The sequence below is a fragment of the Ursus americanus genome, chromosome 10 (assembly GCF_024610735.1).
Source record: "Ursus americanus isolate L20-20 chromosome 10, mUrsAme1.1.p, whole genome shotgun sequence".
Classification (NCBI taxonomy): Eukaryota; Metazoa; Chordata; class Mammalia; order Carnivora; family Ursidae; genus Ursus; species Ursus americanus.
The window spans coordinates 49,834,458-49,861,774 of NC_142136.1; the positions used below are offsets into that span (position 1 = coordinate 49,834,458).

The window sequence follows — 27,317 nt, forward strand, 5'->3', positions numbered from 1 at the left end:
GCATCAAACATTGCTCTGGAATATATGAAGGAACATTTCTACGGTGCCTCCCAGATAGCTTACTCTGTTTATGGCCTCTGAGCAACAAACATTCTACACTGCCCATCAAGAAACAAACTGATTGTTGACCAATCCATAGTTTCCTAAACTACATGTGTGCCAGTTAAGACTATGTAAATCTAAAGAACTTGCCCTGGGTCTTAAGTGACCTCTAAGTTGTCCCTAAATGATAGGGAGGAGATGGGATTTCTTCTTTATAGGAAGAAAATAAAACCCCTCTACAGATTTGAGTGTAACTCAGAATTACTCTCCAGTGTTAACTATTGAGAAATATGTGAATCCACGTGGTATCAAGTAGAGATAATGACTAGAACAGTTTATTCCCGTTCACCTTCGTACAAAGATTAAACTAGTGTGAGCCACACCAGTGACAAAATGCACTGTGGCTAAACAGCTGTTTGTGTTACTAGACAAAGTAGGATCCAAAAGCTATTCTCTTGTTTTCAGGACTAGTACCAATCCCAAATATAATACTATAAGACCTAAACAAAAATACCAGCAAGTGAAGAAAGCCAACTTCTGTGTATTTATTTAAAGCTTTTATTTATTTATTTACAGGGAGCTAGTGAGAGTGAGCAGTGGGAGAGGGACAGACTCCACGCTGAGCACAGAGCCCGACACGGGGCTGGATTTCACGACCCTGAGATCATCACCTGAGCCTAAATCAAGAGTTGGACGCTAAATCAACTGAGCCACCCAGGTGCCCCGAAGGAAGCCAACTTTTAAATACTTCCCTTGTGCATCACCCTTAGGAATATGGACAAGCCTTTGAGGTATAGGGATAACCAGACAGGGCTCACTTTTGGTGCTGTTCCAAACTCCAGTCACTACAGATACACATAACTGGCCTGATGCTCACAACCTGAAGTAGATTAGCTCTATTAGGCCCAGTTTACACATGCAGAAAGCCCAGAAAATAAAAGACTTTCTCGATGTCACAATGGAATTCTGGAAGACAGAGATGTAAATCTTCCTTCAGACGTGAAGAGACCCAAGCAGATTAACTGCCGACAGAGTTAAGACTACACACACACCTCCTGACTCCCTGTCATTTTATTTACTGACTAAACTGCAGATGATTGCTGCTAAAAACCACTAGCCGTAATGGAACTATGTGTGTTATATATAAACCTAAGTGGTTAAAAAAAAAAAATCAAACAACTTTCAACTCCACCATAACTTTAAATAACTGAAAAGACTTGGAAATCTTCATATGCAAAACAAATGTAAACTGAATTAGACAGATAAATATTTCCAAATTTTACTTAACTTTTGTGTTCTTAGTACACCACTAATAAACCCTGAAAGTGCTTTCTAGGCAGCAGCTGTTTAACCTAAATGTGATGACTTTTCAGAAAGGAAAAAATAAAAACATAACCGTCCTGACCATACTAAAATAGGCCAAATCAACTTCAGCACACATTAAACGAGCCCAGTAATTTTCGTGACTATCAACCTCTATCATCTATTTCACCAAAAATGGTATTATTTCAGTTGCTAAAGGAAAAAGTATTTACATGGAATTGCTTATGATCTAAGTAAAAGAAAGATCATTCAGAGTCCTGTCTCAAATATATGGCAAAATTATAATTAAGCAAGAACATGAAGAATAAAAATTTTGTACTTACCACCTCAGATTGTGATCCTATTAAAAACATAAAAAGACAAACATTTCCATTTAACAGTACGTTTACAGGCAAAGTCAAATACATGACTTTTATAGCACAAACATACTGATCGATTACATAAGCCAATTTTCCATACATTCTGAATAAAAAAAAGTGGTTTAATTTTACATCCCAGAGTCACTGTAGACTTTTAGTAATTTCTTACCGATAACACAACTGCAAAACAAATCCATCCAAGTCTCCTTTCAACATAACAAAACCTTAGAAATCCCTATCTAAGGGAATATACACTATTTAAATTTATGATTTATAAAGTCAAAAACAAATTTGTTTAAATCCAAAAAATGTCAAAAATTTACTTCTTTGTAAACTGAAAGCCATGGGAAGCCTACATACTTACCATTCTGAGCCTCCTGACACCTTTTAATCCAGACAGTGAAATCTGCATCTGTACCTAGAAAAAACAAACTGACTGTAACATCACTCACCCATCAGCACCATTTAATATATTCACTCAACAAATACTTACTGAATACCTACTATGTTCCAAACAGTATTTTAAGCAATGGTGATTCAGTAGTAAATTATACAAAAATACTTGTCCTAACAGGATTTATAGCAACCATAATGTTACAGCTATAAATATGCTAATACATTTAACATTTAGACATTCATCCTGAAGAATTTTAATTAAAAAAAAAAAAAATTGGTTTTAGCCAGTCAACCTTACTGGTTCCCAGATACAAATAATCTACATTTCCCCTCACCCCTCTCCTCTTAAAGGAGATTCCTCTCACACAACAAAATCAGACCTGAATTAGATACCCAATACATCATCAGTTAGTGTGGGACGGAAGCCTGGTATCACACAGCTAAACCAAGGCCTAGAAGCCTCTTCTGACCCCAGATTTGTTCTCTAATGCAGCTACCCACTGTCTATTCTCTCAGTAGCTTTTCCTGTTACCATGCCATTCCTACCAACACCAAAAAAAACACCTTTGTACTCTGTGTAGTTCTGTCATATCTCCAGATTCCATAGCAGCCAAGAGACTACAGATGGTGAACTATAATATTTAGAGATGCAATGTAAACATGTACATAAGCAAATTATTAATTTCTAGACTCAAAACAATGATAATCTAAACAGTACAGGGTCTAATCCAATATAATGTTAAAAATTATTAAAAGTACTCTAAATAAAATTTCTTAAGATGAAATTTTCTAGTACAGTAATTTATAAATGAAATTCAACTGTATATGCCTTAACCAATACCTATGCACGTATACGCACACACTCATTCTAGTGGGGGTAACAATTACATCAAAATCCTAGACTTGAATAACCTATTATTCAAATTAATCAGTAAATAAAACCAAGCTTCCTACCATACCAAAGGAAAAAAAGGTAATATTCTGAGTAATAAATTTTTTACCCCATCTGTTAGTAAGGGAACCCTAACAGTTTTAACATAAATTTTCCTTAGAATTAAAAGACAAATTTGTTTTTAAATTAAAATATCCTTAAAAGCAATTTTACCAAAAAACAGACACCCTCATTTGAGGCAGACTTTGAAATAACTGAGATAAAAGTCAATAGTGAGATGTTAATAAAGGAAACAATTTAGGTGGTGAACTTTCTATTGTTCTAAAAAAAATGAGGAACAGGGCTTAGAAATGTACAAGATGGAATGATTTATGTCTCTTCAGGGTTTTCAAATATGTATCAAGGTACAGGATAATTAGACTCTTTAGAATTTGCTAAGAGCGTAGATATGCTGGCTTGCTTACTAAATAGCCAAATTATTTATGTACCACTCACTACTCCTTCCTATCTGTAGATTCCAATTGCAAAGTTGGGCCCACTGTCCTCTCACAAGCAGGTGTACAAAAGAAAAGCATATTCAAAGCAACACAAGAGTAAATTTTTTAAAATATAAAAACAGACTCTTGCAAAACTTTAGAGCAGGGTTTCCCAACCTCAGCACGACCGCTATTTTGGACCAGCTCCTTCTCTGTTGTGGGCGACAATCCTGGGCAATGTGGGATGTTTAGCAGCATCCCTGGCCTCTACTCACTAGGTATCCACAGCACATCCCCCATTCACCAGCCACGAGAATCAAAAATCTCCTGAGACATTGCTAAATGTCCCCCAGGAAGCAAAATCATCCCTACTTAGGAACCACTGCTTTAGAGAACTGTGATAAAACTCTATCATTAGACGAAGATAAAATAATAGTACACAATTTTGATTATGTAGTCTACAATTATCTATGAGATTACTTACAACTTCTTTCTGTATTTTGTAGAATCTTTTGATTTTTGGCTCTTAAAATTTCTACACATGTACATAGACATCCATACTGCTAATTTTCATATACTTCTCTGAAGCTGACATCAAAAACTCACAATACTCTCAAAGCCCCAGGTTTCTTCCTATCACAATTTACCCAAACTGACACTTCACTTAATAAAAATCTTTGCTGTAGAACTTCCTATCTCAACCACCTGAATAATAAGTTAACCTGAAAAGACTTCTGAAAATGAGAGCAAATTAAACTTTCACTTGTCCATTAGAAAAACATAAAGTCAGACTCAGTAGAGGAAGCATACTGAGTGTTTATATATCATTTTTAACCTCTAATGGTAAAGTTCATCTGTGATTTAAATGCTAAAGAAAGGCCAATTTAATCAATTTTTAAGTAAATTCAAATTTCGCAATCAACAGGAAATGTCAGTAAGAAAAAAGATGTTGAGTTTCTACAATGAACTTGAGATTACACTACCAAAATTCAGCCAGGGTATTTAAAACACAGAAATAATGGATTAGTTTATTAACATATAATTCCAATACTTACTATCTAATTTCTGTCCGTCTATAAAAGTTTCTAAAGCAGCGGCATAGTTTTTTTCATGGTATTCACATATCCTGCATGAGCATATTAAAAACAAATACCACACACACATGAGATCATGCAAAAAGGCTTTCTAAATTAAATATCCTAGTACTCTCTATTGGTAAAAAAATAAATAAATAATTTAAGTATATGTTAATAAGCCAAGAGATTTTCTAATATACTGCAACATTAAATATAATTCTCATTAAAATCCAATTTGGGAACTCATTTCAGAAGGAATTTCTTGATTTAGTTGCGTACACTTGCTTATTTCAAAATATAATAATGCTAAGAAACCAAAGAAGTTTAAGAATAAAATTACACTTATCAACAGAAACAAGCTGGGATGTAAAGTACACAGATACAGGGCTTTCACAGCATTACATGTCAGCCTGGCTGACAAATAGATGTTCTCTAGTCAATTAAATACAATAAATTCCAAATAATGAACGAAAAAGGGATATGAAATCCACCAGTTTCATCTTTTCCTTGTAATGACTTTAACCATCACTATTTTAAAACACACATACTACAATAGAAGTATAAAATCATATTTAAAATTGAATCGTTTCAGCTATAAAATGTATAAATACAGAATTTACTATTTACATAAAACTTAATTTATTCAACAAACTAAGTACCTACTATCTATAGTCCAGACCCAATTAGAGGAGTAGTTATTGCATACCCTTTTCTCAGGATAGCAGTGGAATTATTTGGATTAAGTTCAACAGACTTCTTTGCATCAGCAACAGCATCTACATACAAAAAAAAAAGAGGGTTTTAGTCAGTACTTGATGGATCCTAACAAGTTACATATAAAACTTGCATCAGCCCTACATTTTTAAGTTTTCAAGTTGGTGCACTGGACAAATGCTTTTAAATTAAAAAAAACTAATCCAAGATATAATCCAAAAAAATATCACTCTCACACCTTATTAGCCTAATATTTAGCTTTCTTTTTAAAGCTACTCAATGAATAAAGCTCTGTCACAAAGTTCATCTAATTTTCTCATTAACATCATTTATGTAATTTGACTCGAGATATTTAATTTTTCCCTACCTAGGTTCTCTACCCAGAATAATTACAAGAAACACAAGTATATACAAAGACATTTTTTATAAAAATTACAAAAAAGAGCATTTCGTTTGAATAGTCTGTAAAACAATAAATGTGGTGCTACTTTTTGTTAGTATATCCAAGAACTACAAATGAAATCTGTATGAATTCTCCGCCCGCTGAAGAAGAGACACCCAGAACATTGGTATGGGCGTTGCTCAACATACGCGTCATGTTTCAGCTACTTCACACCTTGTATGAAAGACCAATTTTAAAATCCTCGGAGATAATCTCTATTGTATTTGACTCACTGTATCTTGGGTAAAATTTATAACTTATAAAGAAGAAATGATATATTCAGTAAGAAAAGTTACCACAGTAATTTCCAAGAAGAATGTGACAATAAGCTCTTTGACAATATTGTGCATCATCTGGTTTCTGTTCCAAAGCCTGAGTCAGCTCCTACAAATACAAACATGTTGAGTGTCAATAAATGGTTTTTAAAAGCTACTGAATTCTAATTAAACATGATTTTTAATCAAATAACTTATCATAAGCTATTTGGAGGAAAGATAACAGAATAACCTTGGAGCTTTTCTTTGCAAGAGGATCAGTATCACCTCTTCTCCAGTCTCCCCCTGAAAAATCCACAATCTAATGTAGAATTTAGCACAGTTCCTGACCTACAGTAGGAACTCAATAAACAGTAATTACCATCACCTCATTTATTCTGAAGAATTTAGATGATATACATTGACCATCACAAATTTTCTCCCTCTAATTTGGAAGAAGACTGAAAGACCATGTAGATTTTGAGATGCCTAGAAAATATGAAATAGTCCAATAAACAAACAAACAAAAAACCTGGAAGTTGAATCTAGAGCTCAGGGAGTTAACAGAATCAATAAAGACACAATGAAGCTTATGTGGCCCTCTCCCATCCTCTGTCAATAGCAGACAAGCCTAAGAAATTACTGCGTTCAGTTGAAAGCCCAGATATAGTACTTCATTGACAGCTACTATCAACTGATCAACATTTAACATGAGATTAAAACTTTGTCACCCTGGGCAGTCACAGTACGTAAGTGGTAGCTGGGACAATAACGATGCAAGAAGAGCTAGCATGATCAGTGTGGCCAAGGATAAATGCAGGCAAATAGGAATGCTTTGATTCTCTACCCAGTGCTCACACATCCTAGGGATTTGGTAGTTTTCTTAAAAGATAAAATTACTTCAATAATGACACATCACTGATTTTGCTTTAACTTAGTAGTGTGATTCCCCAAAAGCAAATTACACTATACTTGGCAATCATTTACCTAAAATGCAATATACCTAAAATTCAAACTTCTTTTTACCTTCTTCACCTCTATCATCCTGATCCAAGCAATAACGAAAATCAGATCTTGTTTATGTCAATAGGCATAAAACTCTTCAACATCTTTTCAGCTGACTCAGAGCAAAACCCAAGTTCTTCCAGTGATCTTCGAGGCCTTCTTTGATATAACCGTCTGCTAGCTCTCTGATCTCATCTCTTACTACTCTTCCTCTTGCTCCTCTACTCTAGCCGCAATGGCCTTGCTGTTCTTCAAACACCTTAGGACTCTGCATCTACTGCTCCCTCTCACTAGAAGGCTCTTCCCCAGATGTGCTCAGAAGATCCACTCCCTCACTTTCTAGTTAGTGACAAGACTATCAAATCCAGGTCTGTTGACTCCAAATCTGCTTTTTAAACACCAAACCACACTGCCTCTTGGTAACCTCTCTTTAATCCAAGTATCTTTCACACACCAGTGACATTTGTATTAATATGTTTCCTAGCACTCTGAAATTTCTAAGTTAAATGATACCATCTTGCACTTAAACGTTCAACAATTTTGAAAACCACTGATAGCTTCTTACCTATCTACTCAAATACATCTTCAAACCAAATTTCTAGCCTCTCCTCAGCAAGAAAACAGGTATATTATGAGTCAAAAAGCTAATATAAATTATTCTAGAATCTGCTTCATCAATTTGTATTTTTAAACATATATTATGTAATGAAGACAGGCCAGACACTGGGGGGTACAAAGATAAATAAAATGGAATCAAGTAAAAACTGATTTTCAACCAACCAACTTGCAAATGACCTTTGAAAACACAAACCAATTACTGGTTAAGGAGAACCAGTTACGTGATTCAGTTAAATAAACTAAGCAATTAACTTATTAAGCTATTATTTTGAAAACTTACCAAAAAACAGAACACAAACTGAACACTATGACATACAAATGTAAGTCATAAAACACAATGACCAGTTTGTTTCGAATAAACAATCAATAGTATAATAAAACCAGAAAAAGTGAAATTAAAACAATGATTTGTGGTTGCATTAACTACATCAGACTTGTGGCATGTTTTGAGAGTTCTACTGTTCCTATGACAACAGCTGCTCACCGCTAGAGTACAGAGGGACTAAAGAGAAGTATCTCAAAGGCAAGGACTTCAGTGCCAACATCTGAATCATAGGGGCAAAAGGCCATTATTTAATGCAGACCAATGGGAAGCATACTGTAAACCCAAAGATATACTTACATAAAATGAGTTTATTTATAGATATCAAGCAACTTATAGTTCTCAAAAATAAAGAAACTCAGTGAAATATGAAATATAATTACATTGAAATCTTTTACCAAGATAATGGTGAAGCAAGTACCCTGATAATCCAAAACAGGGGGAGAAAACTCCTTTTTAAGGTATTAAAATTGTTTAAAACTTAAAAAACGAATACCAAATCTTAAAAGTTTTACGTTTTTAAAAATGCTAGTCAACAAGTTAACTTGTTAAGGTTAAAAGCAAAAGCAGACTGCTCAGACTGACCTAACTGCTGAAGGCATTTAGCTCTGGGTATCTCAATTTGATTCCACTTCCCATTTTCTTCTAGCCACAGCTAATCCCCAATCACAGATGATAAACCAGAGAACCAACCCTTCTCCCTTCCTAACCTACCTAGCACTGCTGAAGAAAAACCACATAACCATGCAGAACAGGTAACACTGCATTTATGCTAACCAGCTATGTTCTCAATGCTCTGAACAAAGCTATCAATGGTCAGCTACTTCAAAGTCAGCTACCGAACTTTTAATTATATTATACACCCCCAGGCCTACCCCTACCCACTCCTCTAGAGGAAGACCTTGATGCCTTGAACCCAGAGACTTGTCACTTCTCTACTATATAACCCTAAGCAAGTCAATCTCTTTGGTCTCAGCTTCCTTGTGAGTAAAATGCAAATATCCACCTCAGTTGTTTTAAGAATTATGGTAGGAGTCATTTCACTTAACACATCTGAGTGCCTACCACATCACAGGCATTACACGGAGACCGTGGTAAAAAAGGACACACAAAACCCCTGCTACCTTGGAGCTTACAATGGGGCTCAATTTAGATAAGGCGGTCCAAGAAAAAAAGCTTCTCTGAGGTGACATGTCAGCTGAAATCTCAAGCAATGAGCATCTCCAAGCAAAATGAGATAGTACAAGAGAGTACATTTTAAGCAAAAGGAATTGCGAATCCATAGGTCCTCCACAAGGAGCTTGATACATTCAAGTGACATAAAAAAAAAAAAAAAAAAAAAGATAGCGTTGGAGCGCCTGGGTGCCTCAGTTGGTTAAGCGTCTGCCTTCTCCTGGAGTCCTGAATCAAATCCTGGATCAGGCTCCCTGCTCAGCGGGTAGTCTGCTTCTCCCTCTGCCCCTCACCCTGCTCGTGCTCACGCGCACTCTCTCTCTCCAAAATAACTAAAATCTTGGGGGGAAAAGAAAAGACAGTGTGGCTAGAACCTAGAAAGCAAAGAAGCTACAAGATGCCTACCTCAAGGGCCTCATCTTGTACATTACATTACTTATCTTCATTATAGCCCTTTCAAATAGGTCCTATTTAGTCCCACTTCACAGATAGGAAATCTGATCCACAGTGACATCAGGAATTTTCCTCAAGTTACAGAGTTATGAAACCAGGATTCAGACCCAAGCTCTCTGACTCCAGAGCCTGAGGTTTTTGCTTGTTTGTTTTTCAAGTAAACTCTACCCTCGACGTGGGGCTCAAACTCCCAACTGCAAGATCAAGAGCCTCAAGTTCTACCAAATGAGCCAGCCAGGTGCCCCCAGAGCCTGTGCTCTTAACCACTATTCATACTGGGCCTCAAAAGATTCTCATAATTCACTCGTCTTCTCTCTCTAGTGAATTGAGACATACTCTAAAATTTTTCTGACTATCCTGGTTAGCCTCTACTCTGCTATGTTCTTAGTGTACTTCCTACACCACTCCATTAGCCTATTTACCTTGTATTTTAATAATCTGGTGACTTGTCTTTCTCTCCACTAGCTTGCAAACTTCCTCAATGCAGTCTTTTCATCTTTAGATCCCAGCCTCCCAGTACAAAATTCACCACTAATATACACTATTATATGTTGAATGAATGAAAAATGTGAATCAGCTTGATACAAACATTCCCTCTTTAATCCTAATTGGATGGTTTTATATAAAAATACAATATTTTAACTGATGTATCATCAAGTGTCCTGATTTCAAAATAACTAGTTGACTCTTGAACAATGAGGTGTGTTAGGGGCACTGACCCTCCCAGTCAAAAATCCAATCCGAATATAACTTCTGACTCCTTAGAAACTTAACAGCCTTCAGTTGACCAGAAGCCTTACCAATAACATAAAGAGCCAACTGACACATATTTTGTATATGTATTATATACTATATTCTTACAATAAAGTAGGCAAGAGAAAAAAATTAAGAAAGTCATAAGGAAAACACAATTCCAGTACTGCACGTATTAGAAAACAACCATATTTAAGTGGGCCAACGCAGGCCAAACCCAGGTTGTTCAAGGGTCAACTGTGAGGTCACCTCAAGCTTTAAAAAGAACGTTTTCTCCTGGAGCCTACATGGCCCAGTTAAATATCCGACTCTTGATTCTGGTGCAGGTCATGATCTTGGGGGTTGTGGGATCTAGCCCCGCAAGAGGCTGAGCATGGGAGCCTGCTTAAGATTCTCCCTCTCCCTGTCAGTCTGCCCCTCCCCTCCACTCTGTTTCTCTCAAATAAACAAATAATTAAAAATAAAAAAAATACTGTCTCTTAACACAGCTGGTTTTTATCATGATCATTAACCCCACTCCCAGTTTCTGACTCAGGTAGGTGGTGGGTCCTGAGAATTTGCGTTTTTCTTTTTTTTTCTTTTTTTAAGATTTTATTTGACACAGAGAGAGAGGGAAAGAGCACACAAGCAGGGGGCGCAGCAAAGGGAGAGAAAAGCAGCAGGCTCTCCGCTGAGCAAGGAGCCCGACGTGGGGGGCTCGATCCCAGGACCCGGGGATCATGACCTGAGCCGAAGGCAGACACCTGACTGAGCCACCCAGGCGCCCCAGATTTTGCATTTCTAACAAGTTCTCAGGTGATGCTACTGCAGCTGGTCTCGGGATGATACTTTTGAGAATTACTTTTCTACAGCACTAGACTAAGAGTCTGGAAACTTGTGTCCTGAGGGTCCCATTCTGCCTCTAATTGGCTATATACATCTCTATGACAGATCATCAGAATTTCTTTGGGTCTCAGTTTTCTTCTGTAAAATGGAAGGGTAAGTACTACTCCACATGAGCTGTAAGGACTTCAAATAATCTCAGATGAAGTCCAACAATCTGCATTTCTAATAAATTCCTAGGTGGTGCTGATGCTGCTGGTTCAAAAGCCACACTTTAAGAACAAGGTACTAAAACTAACCACATGCCTATTCTATGCAGTTTCATTCCTAGGTATATATACCCCCCCAAAAAGGAGTGTGTGTGTTCACCAAAATACACCTACAAGGAAATTCACAGTGGATTTATTCATACTAGCTAATAATTGGAGATAAGCCAAACGTCCGTTAGAATTGTGCTCTACTTTTATATAATGAAATACTATACAGCAATGAAAAATACCACTTCACACAACACGGACGTATCTCATATGAGAGTACCAAACTCAACTGAGTAACTAGTGCATTATTATGTTTATAGGAAGTACAAGAACAAGCAAAACTGATGCTGACAGAGATTAGAATGGGAGTTACCTGGTGGGTAAGGGGAATTATTGGCTGAGAAACAGCATGAGGGAATTGTGATGAAAGTGTTCTCTACCTTGACCTGGGGGGTATACATATACAAAACTACAACTTCGGTAGTTACAAACTTCAGATTTATCATATAGCATACGTCAAAAAAAATTTTTTTTAAATAAGGGATGGAAAGGGACAACAAAATTCATTACAATAATTTCCTTTAAAGGCAACTCATATAAACTGTATTTCCAAAGGCGGCACTGGGGCTAAGAGGACCATAATAAACACAGAATCTGAAATTAACAGCTGTCTAGATGACATAATGAATTGTGAAGAAAGACGCTCAGTACCTCCTGTAATACTATTCTAACACTGATCCCGGAAGCCTCATTAGGAAACATAGCATAACTGATGAGCCAACCATTTTATTTGAGGGCCTTCACATCTAAATCCAAAAAAAAATACTCCAACTTAAAAAGCCCTATAGGACTTAGCCGCCCGTGGTTTCCTTTCCACCTCCTCATCACTTACTCCTTTGTCATCCCACTCTAGTTAAATGTGCCTTTTTGCTGCTCCCTGTACAGGCCAACCTCATTCCTACCTCAGGTTCTTTGCAATGGCTCTTTTACTGCCTGGAATGTTTTTTCCCCAGAGCTCACTCCCTCAGGTCTCTGCTCAACCATCGCCTCTTCAGAGAGACTCTACTACCCACACGGCAAATTTCTTTTAAGGTCCTAGCTAGTAAAAAAACTTCTCTTGCCTCAAACTGCTAACCTTACTTATATTAGATTATAACAACCCAACAAGGTTTGATTTCCTTTTTCCCTTCTGCTTCAAAGCTAGAAACCCCTGCCTAAATTTTGCAACCAACTGCATCAGGATCCTTAGCTTGGGCTCTCTTTATTATTTTAAATTACTCAACTCTTGCTCTTTTGACTTTTCTTTTTGGCTTTATAGTCCTTCACTTCATACAAAGTGCCTTGTAAGTCAGTTAAATACATAAACAAGACTTTAAACCATAGCAATCAGTGTCTTGCATAAGGCAATTCCAAATAAATTGTTTTGATAAATAAATTAATAATGAACAGTAACAGGACATCTAGAAATATTCAAAGACATACGGGAAAAGGTTTTTGTTCCAGTAGTCTGCACTTAGCACAACATCTGGTTATGTAAAAAGGGCAAGGATGATCATCAAATGAAAAACCGAATTAACAAATATCATCAACCCTAGACTTCACTTCTAACCACACATGCCATTAAAAAAAATTTCCTTCCAGGTCAACTATGAATGTCAACTACGCCCCCCAGAAACAGAGAAGGTATTGCCAAGGAGCTAAGAGGATGCAGTAACGGTCTAGGAATGGGAGGGGGCAAGAACAAGGGTCTGGAGTAACTGGGCCACTATGGAACCAGGGAGAGACAGGGGCTGTCAGCATTAGGGCTGATACACAATAAAAACAGCAACCCCGGCCCCAGGAAGGCTGTGCTGGGAAGGGGGGGGATCCGCCGGAACCCGTCGTGGCCGCATTCCCCCAAGAAAAGTGGAAGAAGCTGAGACTGGTTCTCTCACCTCCAACGCCGCCTGGGGGTCCTCCTCGATCACAGCATCTGAGAAGCTCCGGGAAAACCTGCCAGGGAAAACGACATGCTCACTAACCAAGTTGGGGGGGGGGAGAGATAAAAATAAATAGCAAGGAAAAGGAAAGCACGCACTTCTGGGCTGTTGCAGGTCCTGCTGCAGCTGCCGCCATCCCTAAAAATCGCTGTGGCTGTTAGAGCTGCTACCACCGAGGTTATGAGTTACGCCGCCACCGCCCAAGGGGGAAACTTCTGGAGAAGCACCAACCGAGCTTCCGTCCTAAGTAGCCAACGAGCAGCCACGCAGCGTGTGGCGGGGCGGGGGAGGGGAGACGAAAAGCGTGCGCAGGGCCGGCTGGGACCGTGGAGGACTGTCTCCCGGCCCGGCCCCGGTCCCGTGACCAGCGCTCTCGGTCCCCGCCCTTCGCAGCCATGGTTACGGAGGCGTCGGCTATTCACGCTTGCCCTGTCTGCCACTACGCCTCCGCACTCCAAAAAAGCCTTCAGAGGTGCTTCCCAAAGCACTTTTGTAGCATACTGTTATTCCACAGGAACGTGGGGCGTTTGGGAGAGTTTGGACGTCTGTTAATAACAAGGCACATCGGGCTCCATTTTCATCACAGTTCACCACAGTTCTCATCATGGCTACCGGAGGCAGCCGAGCCTTTCGGGACCCGTGACGTCATTCGCCGCTTCGTGTTCTTTTCCGGGAGCATAGTTCCGGCTTGCGCGTAGATCCTGTGATCTATGCGCTGGGAATCCTAACGGACAAGTACTCGCCGGAAATCGTTCTGGCCTTGAGGATGCTAGACTTAAGGAAGCCCTTTGGTTCCGGTGCAGTTGTACTGTTCCATTACCCAGAGCTCCGCAGTCCAAGGCTTTTTTTCGTAGTTGGCTTCCTCGATTGAGAAGAAAACCTGTCGCATCCGAAGGCACCGAAGGGAGGAAGGTGGCCTGAGGTTATGTCAGTACTGTTCTACTTTTCCAACCTAGTCGGTCCTATTCTCCCTCACCGCCGTTTGACAGACGAAGATCAGATAGAAGCTTCCAGCAAGTTCCATGGTGGAGGAGGGAGTGGGAGTGAGTTTCTCAGTCAGTAGAGATTAACAAGTAAATGGACTTGAGTGTCTACTACATCCAAAATCTAAACTAACTGGGATTCAACGTGTTAATATGCCCTCCAGAAATTTAAACTAAAGTGAAAGAAGAGGAATGACCCTATATAAGTTATAAGGACGGTTTCCTCAAAGGTGTGATATCTGAGCCTCAGCCTCAAAAGCTAAATTAGAATTAATGTATGAAGGAAATGGAAAGCACAGTTTGGACAGACTAGGATGTGTATTAGAAAAACAATAATGTGAGTTCTAAAATTGGTAGAGCCACAAGTCAAGCTAGAAGCTCCCTGGAGAGGTAGGTGAAATGCCAGGTCATAAAGGACTAGCCTGTGGTCTTTGGAGAAGCTTGGATGTGATTCTCATACCGGTGCTAACCTATTACAGAATTTCTAATTTAAAAGGCAATGATAGTCAAATTTGCATTTTTAAAAGTGTATTACTGTGTCTGTGCTATGAAACAATGACTAAAGGGAAAAGAACTGTTGTAGGGAGACTGTTGGGAGAGTGTTACAAGCCAAAGTGACTCTGTTAAGTAGGTCAGTGATTGTAGGCATAGACGGAAAGGTAAGAACAGAAATTATGTGAGGTAAGGGGCGCCTGGGTGGCTTGGTCGTTAAGCGACTGCCTTCGGCGCAGGGCGTGATCCCAGAGTCCTGGGATTGAGCCCCGCATCAGGCTCTTCTGCTGGGAGCCTGCTTCTTCCTCTCCCACTCCCTCTGCTTGTGTTCCCTCTCTTGCTGTCTCTCTCTCTCTCTCTGTCAAATCAATAAATAAATAAAATATTTTTTAAAAATATGTGAGGTAAAATGGGCTGGATTTGCGGATATTTTATGTTCAGTGCTTTTCGTGTCCTATTAATTAGGCTTCACCTACTGCAAGGCCATGAAGATATTCTTTGTGTGTTTTCTTCTAGATGCTTTATTAATTAAATTTGATATCTAGGTCTATAATTTATCTCATTAGTTTTTTATGACAGGTAGGAGACGGGGACCAAGGTTCATTTTCCCCCATATGGATATCCAGTTGACCCAGCCCTATTTATAAAAAGATTGTCATTTGTCATTCCCCCCATTAAATTCTTCTGGCACCTTTGTTGTAAAATGGATGACATACATGGGTAGGCCTCTTTCCAGGTTCTCATTCCATTGGTCTGTCTTACCTTGTACCAGTACCATACTGTCATAATTAATGTAGCTTTATAATGAGTCTTGAAGTCCCAGAACTGTTCAGGGTTGCCTTGGCTATTCCAAGTCCTTTGTAATTTCCATAATTTTAAACATCTTATAAAATTTATTTCCATTTATTTATAAATTTTAGAATAAGCTTGTCAACTTTAAAAAAAAAACCCTGCTGGAATTTTAATTGGACTTGCATTGGCTCTGTGGATCTTTTGGGGAAAACAGACATCTTAATATTGAGTTCTCCAACCCATAAGTGCCATTCATACACCTTCCATTTACTTGAGTGGTCTTTAATTTCCTTCAGCAGTATTTTGTAAATTGCACTGTAGAGGCTTCACATATCTCTTATTAAATTTATACTTGGGTATTTGGCTTTTAAATACTATTTTAAATGACATTTAAAAAGTCATATTTTATTTCTTTGTTGCTGGTATATAGAAACAGTATTGATTTCTACATATTGACCTCGTATTTAGCCTTCTTACCAAGTTCTCTTATTATTTCTAATACCTTGTAGTTTCTTTTAGAATTTCTATGATTATAATTTTGTCATGTTAATAAAGATGGTTTAATGTCCTGTGCAATGCTTATACCTTTTATTTATTTTTCTTGGTGTTTCACTGGCTGGTATGTCTCATTTAGTGTTGACTAGCATAGTGATAATAGGCTTCTTCTCTTGGCTGTACCATCAGAGGGAAGAGCATGCAACAGCCGAATGCTTTTTTCTGCCTTTATTGAAATATGTCTATTTTTTCTTTAACGTGTTAAGTGAACTACTTTGGTTGATTTTCAAATAGTATTTAAATGGCCAATATGCATATGAAAAGAAGTTCTACATCAATAGCTATATTAGGAACATTAAAATCGTGCTTCAGTTCTAAACACTCACCAGAATTGTTTCAAAGGAATTCCAATACCAAGCCTTGGCAAAGTGGAGCGCCTATAACTTGTGTATATTGCTAGTGAGAGTATAAATTGGTGTAATTACTTTAGAAAACTTTCTAAGATTTTTTTATTTTTATTTTTAAGTGATCGCTACAGCCCATGTAGGGCTTGAACTTAAAACCTGAAGATCAGGAGTTGCATGCTTCATTGACTGAGCCAGCCAGGCACTCCTAGAAAAATTTTTGACCCTGTCTACTAAAGCTAGTCCTATATATACCTTATTACCCAATAATTCTACCACTAGGCATATCCCCAAGAGAAAAGAGTACGTATGTTTGTGTACAGGAATATTGATTACAGTATTAGTCACAGTAGGAAAAATTGGAAATAAATGTCCTTTGATAGGAGAAAATACTATAGAGCAATGATTAAGAATGAACCATCAAGACACACAAAAATATGTATGAACCTCACATACATAATGTTGAGTTCAAGAAGCTAGACAGGGTATATCCTGATCGATTCCATTTATATGAAGATAAACACTATTTTAAGGGATACCAGAAGGTGATCTTCTAGCCGGGCAGAGCCATGAGGGAAGCTTCTTGGATGCAGGAAATGTTACATGTCTTGATTTAGGTGGCAATTACATCAACGTATTCAGATGTAAAATTTTATTGAGTTATACACATAAGATTTGTGCCTTTCATGCCTCAAATAGGATGGAAAGATTTAAAACAAAGTCAGCAACAAACAGAATTTGAAATTTATGACATTTACAATAGCATCAAAAATATTAAATACTAAAAAATCTGACAAAGGATTGCAAAAAGTATACATTGAGAATTACAAAACATTGCTGAGAGAAATTAAAGAACACTTAAACAAAGGGAGAGGCATCTATGGAGACTCAATATTGTTAAAATGTTTGTTCTTCCAAAATTGATCTATAGAGTCAGCATGATCCCAGTCAAAACCCCAAAGGCTTTTACTGTTTCAGAAGTTGACATACTGAGTCTGCAAATTCAAATGGAAATGCAAAGAATAGTCAAATCAACTTTGAAAAATAACAAAGTTGGAGAGCTAACACTACCTGATTTCAACACATCAACTTTGTGTATTGGCATGAAGATAGACAGATTGATAGAATAGAGTCCATAAAAACACCTGTACATACATAGACAACTGATTTTCAACAAAGGTCCAAAGGTAATTCAGGGTAGGTAGCTGAAAGGATCATCTTGGGGTGCCTGGGTGGCTCAGTCTGCTAAGCATCTGCCTTGGGCTTAGGTCATAATCCTGGGATGTAGCCCTGTGTCAGCCTCTCTGCGCAGTGGGGAGTTTGCTGCTTCCTCTCCCTCTGCCCCTCCCTCCACTTGTGCTTGTGCACATACTCTCTCTCAAATAAATTTTTTTTAATTAATTCAAAATGGTTTGCGGACCTAAATGTAAAACTTAAAACTAAAATTTCTAGGGACACTTGGGTGGCTGAGTCAATTGAATGCCCAACTCTTGGTTTCTACTCAGGTCATGATCTCGGGGTTGTGAGATCAAGCCCTGCATTGGGCTCTGCACTCAGCGTGGAGTCTGCTTGGTGATTCCCTCCCTCTCCCTCTGCCCCTACCCCCAATCACATGTGCTCTCTCTCTAAAATAAATCTTACTAAAACAACAACAACAACAACTTTAAAACTTCTGGAAGGAAGAATATCTTATTGACCTTGAATTAGGCAAAGATTTCTTAGATGTGACACCAAAAGCATGTATTCTTAAGAGGGTAAATTAGACTTTACCAAAATTAAAAAGGTTTCTGCACTTTAAAAATACTTGTGAGTCATATAGCTGATAAAGAGCTTGCATACAGAATATATAAAGACTTCTCAAAACCCAGTAATAAGAAAACAACAGAATTTTTAACAGGCAAGAAATTTTAACAATCATTTCATCAAAGAAGATATGTGGATGTCACATAAACACATCAAAAGATCTCAAAATCAGTGTCCTTAGAAAGATGTAAGTTAAACCATAATATATCACAACACACCCATTAAAATGGCTAAAATGTTAGGATGTAGAGCAACTGAAAAACCCATATTCTGCTGGTGGGAATGTAAAATGGTACAACCATCATAATGACCCAGCCGGACCATTCCTAGGTATTTACCCAAGAGATAAGAAAATACATGTCCATATAAAGATTTGTACAGGCATACTCATAGCATCTTTAATGGTAATAGCTGAAAATAGAAACAACTCAAATATCCAACCACAGGTGAGTGGATAAACAAACTGTAGTATATCCATGCAATGAAATCTAAGTAATGAAAGGCATGATACACTGGGGCGCCTGGCTGGCACATTAGGTTAAATGTCCAACTCTTGGTTTTGGCTCAGGTCATGATCTCAGGGTCCTGAGATTAAGCCTCACGTCGGGCTCCGCACTCAGCACAGAGTCTGCTTGAGATTCTCTCTCCCTCTGCCCCTCCCACTTAGGTCCTCTCTCTCTCTCTCTGTAGACTAAATAAATCTTTTTAAAAAAAGGACTGATAAATTGATACCCACCACACATGAATAAATCTCAAAATAATTACACTAAGTAAAAGAAGCCAGACAAAAAAATTGTACATACTGTATGATTCCCTTTATATAAAATCCTAGAAAATGCAAACTAATTAATGTGACAGAGAGCAGATCAGTGGTCAACTAAGGGGTGGAATGGGCCAAGAAGAGCAAGGAGCAACAGCAAGAAGGGAGTAGTTACAAAGAGGCACAAGGTAACTTTTAGGGTAATGTTCACCAAACCTGGACTTGTTCACTACTTGATTATTGTGACGATGAGTTTATACTTTTTTAAACATGTGCAGTTTATTGTATGCCAATTATAGCTCCATAAAGCTATTTTTAAGGCAAGTTTGGCTCCAGAGATAAGATTTGAGAGTCATCAGCATACAGATGGTAGTTAGCACCATGAGGAAACTAGTGTGAAAATGGGTAAGGAGAACATGTAGTTTAGTCATGTATTTAGTATGTACAGTGAATACACTAGGAACTGAGAGTACTAAGATGACTACAAGTTTGGCTCTTATAGTGTTGGAATCACACCTATCAGCTGGCAATTACTATCATCCTGTTAGTATGTGCCCAAATGGGAGAAATTAAAAGGCTCTATGACAGCAGTGGGAAGCTTCTAAGAGCTCAGAGAAAGCTCTCAAGAGGAAGTAATATCTAAGCTGAGGTTCAAAGAACAGGTAGAAGCTAGCCAAATAGAATGAGATAAACTGGGGGTACCTGGCTGGCTCATTCAGAAGAGCATGTGACTCTTGATCTCTGGGTCATGAGTTTGAGTCCCAATTGCGTGTAGAGATTACTTAAAATAATTCTTTTTTAAAAAGAATGAGATAAACTGTGCAGAGTGACAGCAAATGCAGGGTTTTTTTTTCCTAACTTCGTCCCCTTCACCCACCCAACCACCAAATTGTGTAAATTCAAGCTCCACAAAATCTAGATGTTCCCCTCACAGAAGACATAGGTCATTCTTTTGGGCAGCTCAGAATCTCAGCCCACTTGTGTTTGGGGGATTCCTTGCGTCTTAATTCCCACTGAGGCAGCCTCCTCTATAGAAGCTGAAAATGCCAAACTAGTTGAGAAGCTGAACTTGCTTTCTCAACTCCCCTTGGGGTTCAAGTCCTGGCGGGACACTTGACCCAGGCTCTGCCAGTCACATAAATTGGTAGCTAGCTAACACAATGAATCAAGGAAGCACCGTGGTTAATTCTCTCTAGATGCAGTAGCACTCCTACCAAGATCAAATTCCTAAGGCAGTAGAGACAGTAATACAAAGCTCGGTGTGCAGTGCTTGGCAACAGGGGCTACAATTTCCCTGCTAGACTAGTTGCGCAGTTTGTTCCTACCTGTGTGACTCAGATTGACCCCAATTCTCTAGTCCTTTTGTCTTTTCTATGAGCTACACAATATTCTTCTAATAAAATTTATTTTATGCTAGAAGCCAGAATCCATTTCTGTAGCTAATGATTAAGAACTCAGACTGACAGTTTGGTATTTGGTAGTGGAATGCCCCCCAGCTGACCCTGGTATGCATAACTGGCCAGGTATGTCTAAGAGGCAGGATGGAAGGCACCGAGGACACAACTCTTCCAGGCGGCAATATGGTGACCCTGGAATAGGGGATCAAACGTACACCATCAAGAAATGTATTCTAAAGCTGAGAAACCCCGGGAAAAAAAATCTTTTTCTGAGCGCTCATACTAGATGTGGCTGGGGAGGACAAGGAACCAGGGAGCCACAGCTGATCTGAAAAAGAGGACTGCGCCTCATCCCGAACATCCTAGTCATGAAACTGGATCAAGTAACTGGATGAGACTTTGGCTGATCTCTCTTTGGGAAAGAAATATGTTTTATGTAGGCATGAGCACTTTCGAAAGTGTATGTAAAGGAAGGAGGATGTCTATGGATGACAGTAGACTATATCATTCCTCCCTTATTTCTTGCTATGGAGCCCTAATTTGGTTTGTCTATCTCCCTAACACACAACTAAGTCATCTATGGTAATCCTACTTCCTTGGCCAGCAATTGGTTTAGGAAGGGGTATGTGACCAATCTAGCCAATGAGCTCTGAGGAAATGGCTGCTCAGGGTGTTCTGGGAAAGGTCTTCTTACCAATAAACAGAAACATAGAAGGAACTACTGTAGTTGTCTTGGCAACTACAGCATCCCAGAAATGAAACCAAAATCCTGAGGCTGGGAAAGCAGAGAGGGAAGAAATCTGGTTGCTCACTATGACCCCTGAATTCCTGAATTAACTAACCTGGAAGCCTAACTCCAGACTTCTTGTTTTGTACTATTTAATAATTTTGAATTGGGCTTTTGTTTGTTTCATGCAACTGAAAGCATCCCAATCTTTACTGACAGTTGTGATTTGGAGAGTAAAATTTGAAGGTAAGGCTGGTGGGACCAAGAAGGGGTAAGGCCATGAAGGACATCAACTGTCTGAGGACAGTAAGGAAGGGCTCGACACTGAAGTGTTTGACATAATTAAAACATCACTCCTGTTGCATTGGGGAGAACAGATCGGAAAGGGACAAGGTGAGGTCAATGAAAAGAACAGTGATCGTTGGATAAAACGTGGGGAACTCCAACATTTGCAGAAGTCTCTGGAGCAATACAAAGAAATTATTATAAAGGCAGGAGGAGAACAGGAACAAGCTGGGCACAAAGGTGAAGGCAATAGAGGATTTAAAGTAAGAGTGAGCTATAAAAGGTTAAATACTGGAAAGGCCAAGGAGGATAAGGAAGAATAGAAATTTGGCAATATGGAAATTAATTATGAGCTACGGACCTTTGCAACAGTAATTTCAGGGTAATAGTGAGGGCAAATGCAATACTGGAGAGGGTTAAAGAATGAATGGAAAATGAGGAAAGCATCGGGTTTCAGGGACAGTAACATCACAGGTCCTTCCCTAACAAACACATGTTGAATCAATGATTTGATGTACAAGGCCGGGTACCGAGGGAGCACTACTACGCTCCCGTTCAGGAGTTCAGTACAATGAGATCATGTTAGAGTTCTGGAAGGGAAAGAACTTTTCCATGACCCTCTTAGGGTCCTTAGTTGAACCTAAAAATCAGCCTGACAAAGACAGATTCAAGGAGGAAAGCATGTTTATTTTAATATATTTTACGTGACATGAGAGCCCTCATATGGAAATGAAGACTCAGAGAAATGCTTAAGCCTAAGCGTTTTCATACAAGGTTCGATAAGGAGTGGAAAGTTGGGAAAAATGACAGGAGAAAGGGTATGAGCGGAAATTTAGCAAGGCCTATTCATTCAGATTCTTCTCTGTTTCTGACTTCAGAGACAGAAATGCTCCTTCTAGAATCACGTTTTATTTTTTATTTATTTTTTTAAAGATTTCATTTATTTATTCGACAGAGATAGAGATAGCCAGCGAGAGAGGGAACACAAGCAGGGGGAGTGGGAGAGGAGGAAGCAGGCTCATAGCGGAGGAGCCTGATGTGGGGCTCGATCCCATAACGCCGGGATCACGCCCTGAGCCGAAGGCAGACACTTAATCTCTGTGCCACCCAGGCGCCCCTAGAATCACATTTTAGAAGAGTATTAACTGACATGAGAAAATGAGTAAGTGTACAGTGGTACTGCATTGAGATTTTAATTTTCTTCTATTCTGTTTCCATGTTTCCCAAGTTTAACAATTAACTGATCTAATTTCTAATTAGAAAACTTGGTTTTTAAAGTTTGTTGAATATTATTGCTGAGAAATTTTATGGTTTCCTAATTTTCGGAGCCTGGTGGTCCATAGTGTGCCATCTGGAAGCCACCGTTTGGCACAGCAGCAAGGAAAAAGGAGAGGATGACAATTCTGCAATTCTTATCTGACCAATGGAGCTTGTTACACAAACATTTAATAACACTGTAAATACTAGCAGCATTTTCTGTATACTCGTTCTTAAGAGACATTTGCTTGAAAACACAAACATGGAGAATTTTTACATGATTTATTTAATAATAAACCAATTAAAGATACAAAAACGTTTAGAGGATTCCAAAATTTAAATTTTTGTTTAAATACAAATTCACTCTGTAATATGAAAACATATAACATTAGACCTCTAAACATAATGATTTTTTCATCTACAAAAATTTCTCCTTCGCTGTACTAGAAAATTTGCAGAAAACAATTTTTCTTGTGAAATTAAATGTACATTATTTACAGTTGAAAAGTAATCTAAAAACTATTTCATTTCAGAGACTTAGATATATATGCATATTATCTTTGTATGCAACCCCCCCGACTCCCAATAAAAAATGACCCAAAATATAAAGCAATTATGCTTTTATAGCAACTGCCTACTCAGCCAGATTAGCCCAAGGCTTGGTTGCTTTCCGGACCCTTAAGCAAGAGCCTTGATTCTTTCAGAATGGCAGTATATCATTTAGCACTTGGCAACATAAGTTTACTAACGGACCACAGTGCACAGTGGCCTGAAGAGTTAATGAACAAAGTATTTAGGAAGAATTCAGATTCATAGCAGATCTTACAGATAACAGAAGAATGAATTTTGTAGGGCCACTTATTTTTCTGTAATATGTTAGCTATATTTACATTAAGAAATAATTGATAATGTTTTAGTTGATTTAACTTTAAAATATTTGAACTAGAAACCTCAAATTTAGAACCAGAAAGCAAACTGGAGATCATCAAGTCTAATCCAATGTTTCGCTTCCTTTTTTGTGAGAACTGAGGCCCAAAAAGATCCAGTGGCTTTGCCCAACGTTACAGAACTAGTTAGCAGGAGAGCTACTCTTACGCTGATGCTTCTGTACCATCCTGCTTCTGAAGTACGGTTCAGCCATATCATGGACATTTTCTAATCTCTCATGTTATTTTTTACATATTCATAGTTCCTTATACCGTGCAACCAACTAAAGTCAACCTAAGTGAAATAATTTTAACAAAGTATAAAATAGGTGTCTGCATTTGAACGAGTCAAGATTTTAACTTACACGAATGGAATGAACATAGTTCTACATAAATCTCCTGTTGCCTTATACTGAAGTACTGTATTTACAAAAGAATCAGAAAAGCTAATACCATGTAAAATTAAAAAAGAAACTTTAAAAATGCTTATGATATAGCAACTGAAAAAAAAATCTGAAAGGGAGGTCTTCATAGTATAAAATGGCTGTTCCTTCACAACTGATTCTGAAACATTTGGAAAACAAGGAGAAGCACGTGGGGTCCCTCCCTCATCTAACAAAGTCAACATTAACTCTAATATTTTTAACAATTAACTACAAAATTAGAAACCTCTGCAGAATTTCTCTTGGAATCAATCACATAGTTTGCAGACAATTGAAAATGTTCAATTAAAAAACAATCACCCATAATTCCTTTGGTACGTTAGTTAAAAAGAGTTGGGTTCCAGCACTTCGTTTTGCTTCAGAGCGAGCTGAGAGGCGCAGCCGTTGGAACCGGACACCACCATCACATAGGGCTGCGGCTCAGTCTTCTCACTGTCTTCTTTCAAATTACCTTCAGCTTCCCTTTTCTCCGCTTCTTGCATGAGAGTTTTTGCTTCTTGAGCTTTGATAACTGAAGTGATTACAGTACCAGGTGGGTGAGCAACAAGCTGTGAACTTCGAGGAGAAAAGGTCACCACGGGGGTCGTAGCACCGAAGGACGGAGACGAGACCACGGTGGCACTGCCATTGCAGAGGGACTGCACATTGCTGGTAAGAACCTGCTGCACCTGCGCCGGGCTCAAGACGATCGAAGGAGGGGAGCCCGGCTTCTGGGGCTGCAGCATGACGTTTTCTTTCAGTACTGTCATGGGCTGCGACGACGGAATGGCTTGTAAAATAAATTTCTGAGACCCAGCACCCGAAGAGGGATCCGTGCTGGCTATCACTGTTGTGATGGGCACAGTCTGGAGTGTCACTGTACGCAAATGCTGATTCCCAGGAGACACAACCACTGGCACTTGGGTTGGAGCCTGGATAGTCCTATTGACATGACGAAATAACAGAAAATCAGCATATTCTGCATCATTTAAAACGTTAATGTCTGATGAGTCGTTCTGACAACACAGGAGTCCTACATTTGAAATGCTGCTTCCCATGTCTTCGACTCAGCAAAAACATCATACCGGACCCTGTATTATATGGAATGCCCGACACGAAACTCTCAAGCATTAACTACGATACCATCTATGGGGGGAAGAAAGTCTGTGCCAAGTGCCACGTTAATGCATACGGGGAAGCAATTTCATTGGGAAGGAGGAGGAGATCAAAACGCTTGGCAAAGAAGTGATGTCTGAGCTGCTTGAAAGAAAACTGGGAATTCCAAAACAAATGTATTGGATTCACTCTCATTATTTTTAATCTTGAGGGACAATGCTCATCCACAATCACCAAACTTCACAGGATTGTAATTGTTTTCAACCTGTTTTTCTATATAGAGAGGAAAAATGAGCAAGTCACTAAAATAAAAAACACCTTGGTCTTAAATGTATACGTGACAGAACTATCAGAAGAAATTTTTTGTTTTTTTTTAGAAGAAATTTAATAGTTCACAGTCCATATCATATCACATAAAACAAGTCATGAATATTATTAACTCATAAGGGCTCTTTAGGTTGCCAGAGACAGCAAAAAATAAGGGCAAGCTTTGGCAAAAATAAATAGAAGCATGTTCTAGCAGTTTTCTCAGCTCAAATGATCTTCACAGATTCTAGCCATAAAGCTACAATTTAACATAAAATCCTTTGATGTAAACCTAGTTTATGTAAGGTTATTAATCCCAGTTACTGAAGAGATTCATAAATGATATTGTGAGTCAATCCAATTTTAAAAGTTCATTGCTGCGAAAATTATAGTTACGGCCATTGTTAATTTAAAACAAATGCAGTTGAAAAAACTCAGCATCTGGATCTCAACTCCTATGGATTCTGTAAAGCTATTTTACAAAAAAAATAGAGATGGCTACTTCAAATGATTAACAACTAGATTGGCCCCATAATCTGAATGTTAATCATTGCACATAGATTATTATAGGCAAATTTTAGTAAGTTACAGTTATGTGGCCTGTCACATATGTGAGAAGTTAAACTCTGGAGAAAATAAATGGGCTAGGTGGAAATATGAAAAGAGAACTCAGTGCAACTTAAGAGAAACTCAAAGCAAGTGGAAAGACACAGGATGACTAGAGCCTACCCACTGTGCTATGATTCTGATTTCCAAGTTCAGATTCCGACCAAGTTGTCACTGTGAGGGGGTCAGTCTAGAGCAGGATATTAGCAGCTCTTTTGAAGAACAGAGCTAGAAAAGGGTATGAGTCAGGTAATGAAGATTAAATAGGTGGGCAGGGGATGGCTAGAAATAAAGGCCAGATTTACTGATACTATTGGTCAAGCAGGGAAGAGTTGGGAGAATACAGAATAACTTTGGGAGTCAGGCAGCTTTTCCAAAATATACTGTGCCTTTCTCCCCCCTGCCTACCTGAATCAGGATATCTCAGTGGAATCTGAGCCTGGGTATGGTACCTGACCCTGCAGCCAGAGATCATTTCTTAAATAAAGGGCTTCCCATAACAAGAGTTCATGTACATGTGTATAAAGATAAAATAGTACACATAGTACATAGTAAGCACACAGACTGTATCTAGAAATATGTGTAGTCCTGCCACCCAGTAAGTACTATTATCCCCATTTTACCTATAAAAAATTAATGCACAAAGAGGGTGAAGAGCCAGCATAAGGTGACCAGTTAGATAAGAAAAGAGGCCATCTGACTGCAAGGCCTCTGTTCTTACCCATTACAACACACTGCCACTTCTTCAGTCCTCAATAACTTCAGCTAAAGATGAATATTGTCTATTATATCTTTAAACTGTGGGCTATCACACACCTTTAATACACAACTCCACCTTCCTCTTTTCCTCCCTCAGGTGTGGCACAAGCAATAATGTACTTGGAAATTTTCCATATTGCTAATCAGGGCTACCACCAGACTTTCAATGCTTTTGTTCAAACTAGAAAAAGACCTCCTTTTCTCAAAACACCTGACTGCCATCTGCCAGAAAATACATATACTCACCTATAATATCTACAATGTAAATATCTGGCTTATTTGAACAAATTCTAAAATAATTTTCTCTAATAAAAAATTCAGAGATTAAAGGTAAAATATTATGCAGCCTTTTCCCAACCACAGAAATTTTAAATTATTTTTTCTTAGTTAATAATTGAACAGTCAGGGGCGCCTGGGTGGCACAGCGGTTA

General features: G+C 38.5%; 2 protein-coding genes across 7 annotated transcripts in view; both read right to left on the reverse strand.

Annotated features, from left to right (window-relative positions):
* SUGT1 (SGT1 assembly cochaperone of MIS12 kinetochore complex) overlaps window positions 1-13,636 on the reverse strand; it is a 56,394-nt gene extending 42,758 nt beyond the window's left edge. Inside the window, exons 1-7 of the mRNA XM_045810968.2 lie at window positions 13,455-13,636; window positions 13,312-13,369; window positions 6,017-6,104; window positions 5,271-5,340; window positions 4,544-4,614; window positions 2,089-2,142; window positions 1,689-1,705 (exon numbers count right to left, since the gene is read on the reverse strand). Of these exons, the coding sequence (XP_045666924.2) occupies window positions 1,689-1,705; window positions 2,089-2,142; window positions 4,544-4,614; window positions 5,271-5,340; window positions 6,017-6,104; window positions 13,312-13,369; window positions 13,455-13,492 (396 nt within the window). The 5' untranslated portion in view covers window positions 13,493-13,636. The remainder of the gene's footprint in view (window positions 1-1,688; window positions 1,706-2,088; window positions 2,143-4,543; window positions 4,615-5,270; window positions 5,341-6,016; window positions 6,105-13,311; window positions 13,370-13,454) is intronic.
* Window positions 13,637-23,018: 9,382 nt separating this feature from the next.
* The window catches only part of ELF1 (E74 like ETS transcription factor 1), a 102,455-nt gene continuing 98,156 nt past the window's right edge, over window positions 23,019-27,317 (reverse strand). For all 6 annotated transcript variants that reach the window (XM_087865111.1, XM_045811054.2, XM_045811056.2 and 3 more), the window contains one exon: window positions 23,019-25,041. In XM_087865111.1, coding sequence (XP_087721237.1) covers window positions 24,444-25,041 — 598 coding nt within the window. In that variant the 3' untranslated portion in view covers window positions 23,019-24,443. The remainder of the gene's footprint in view (window positions 25,042-27,317) is intronic.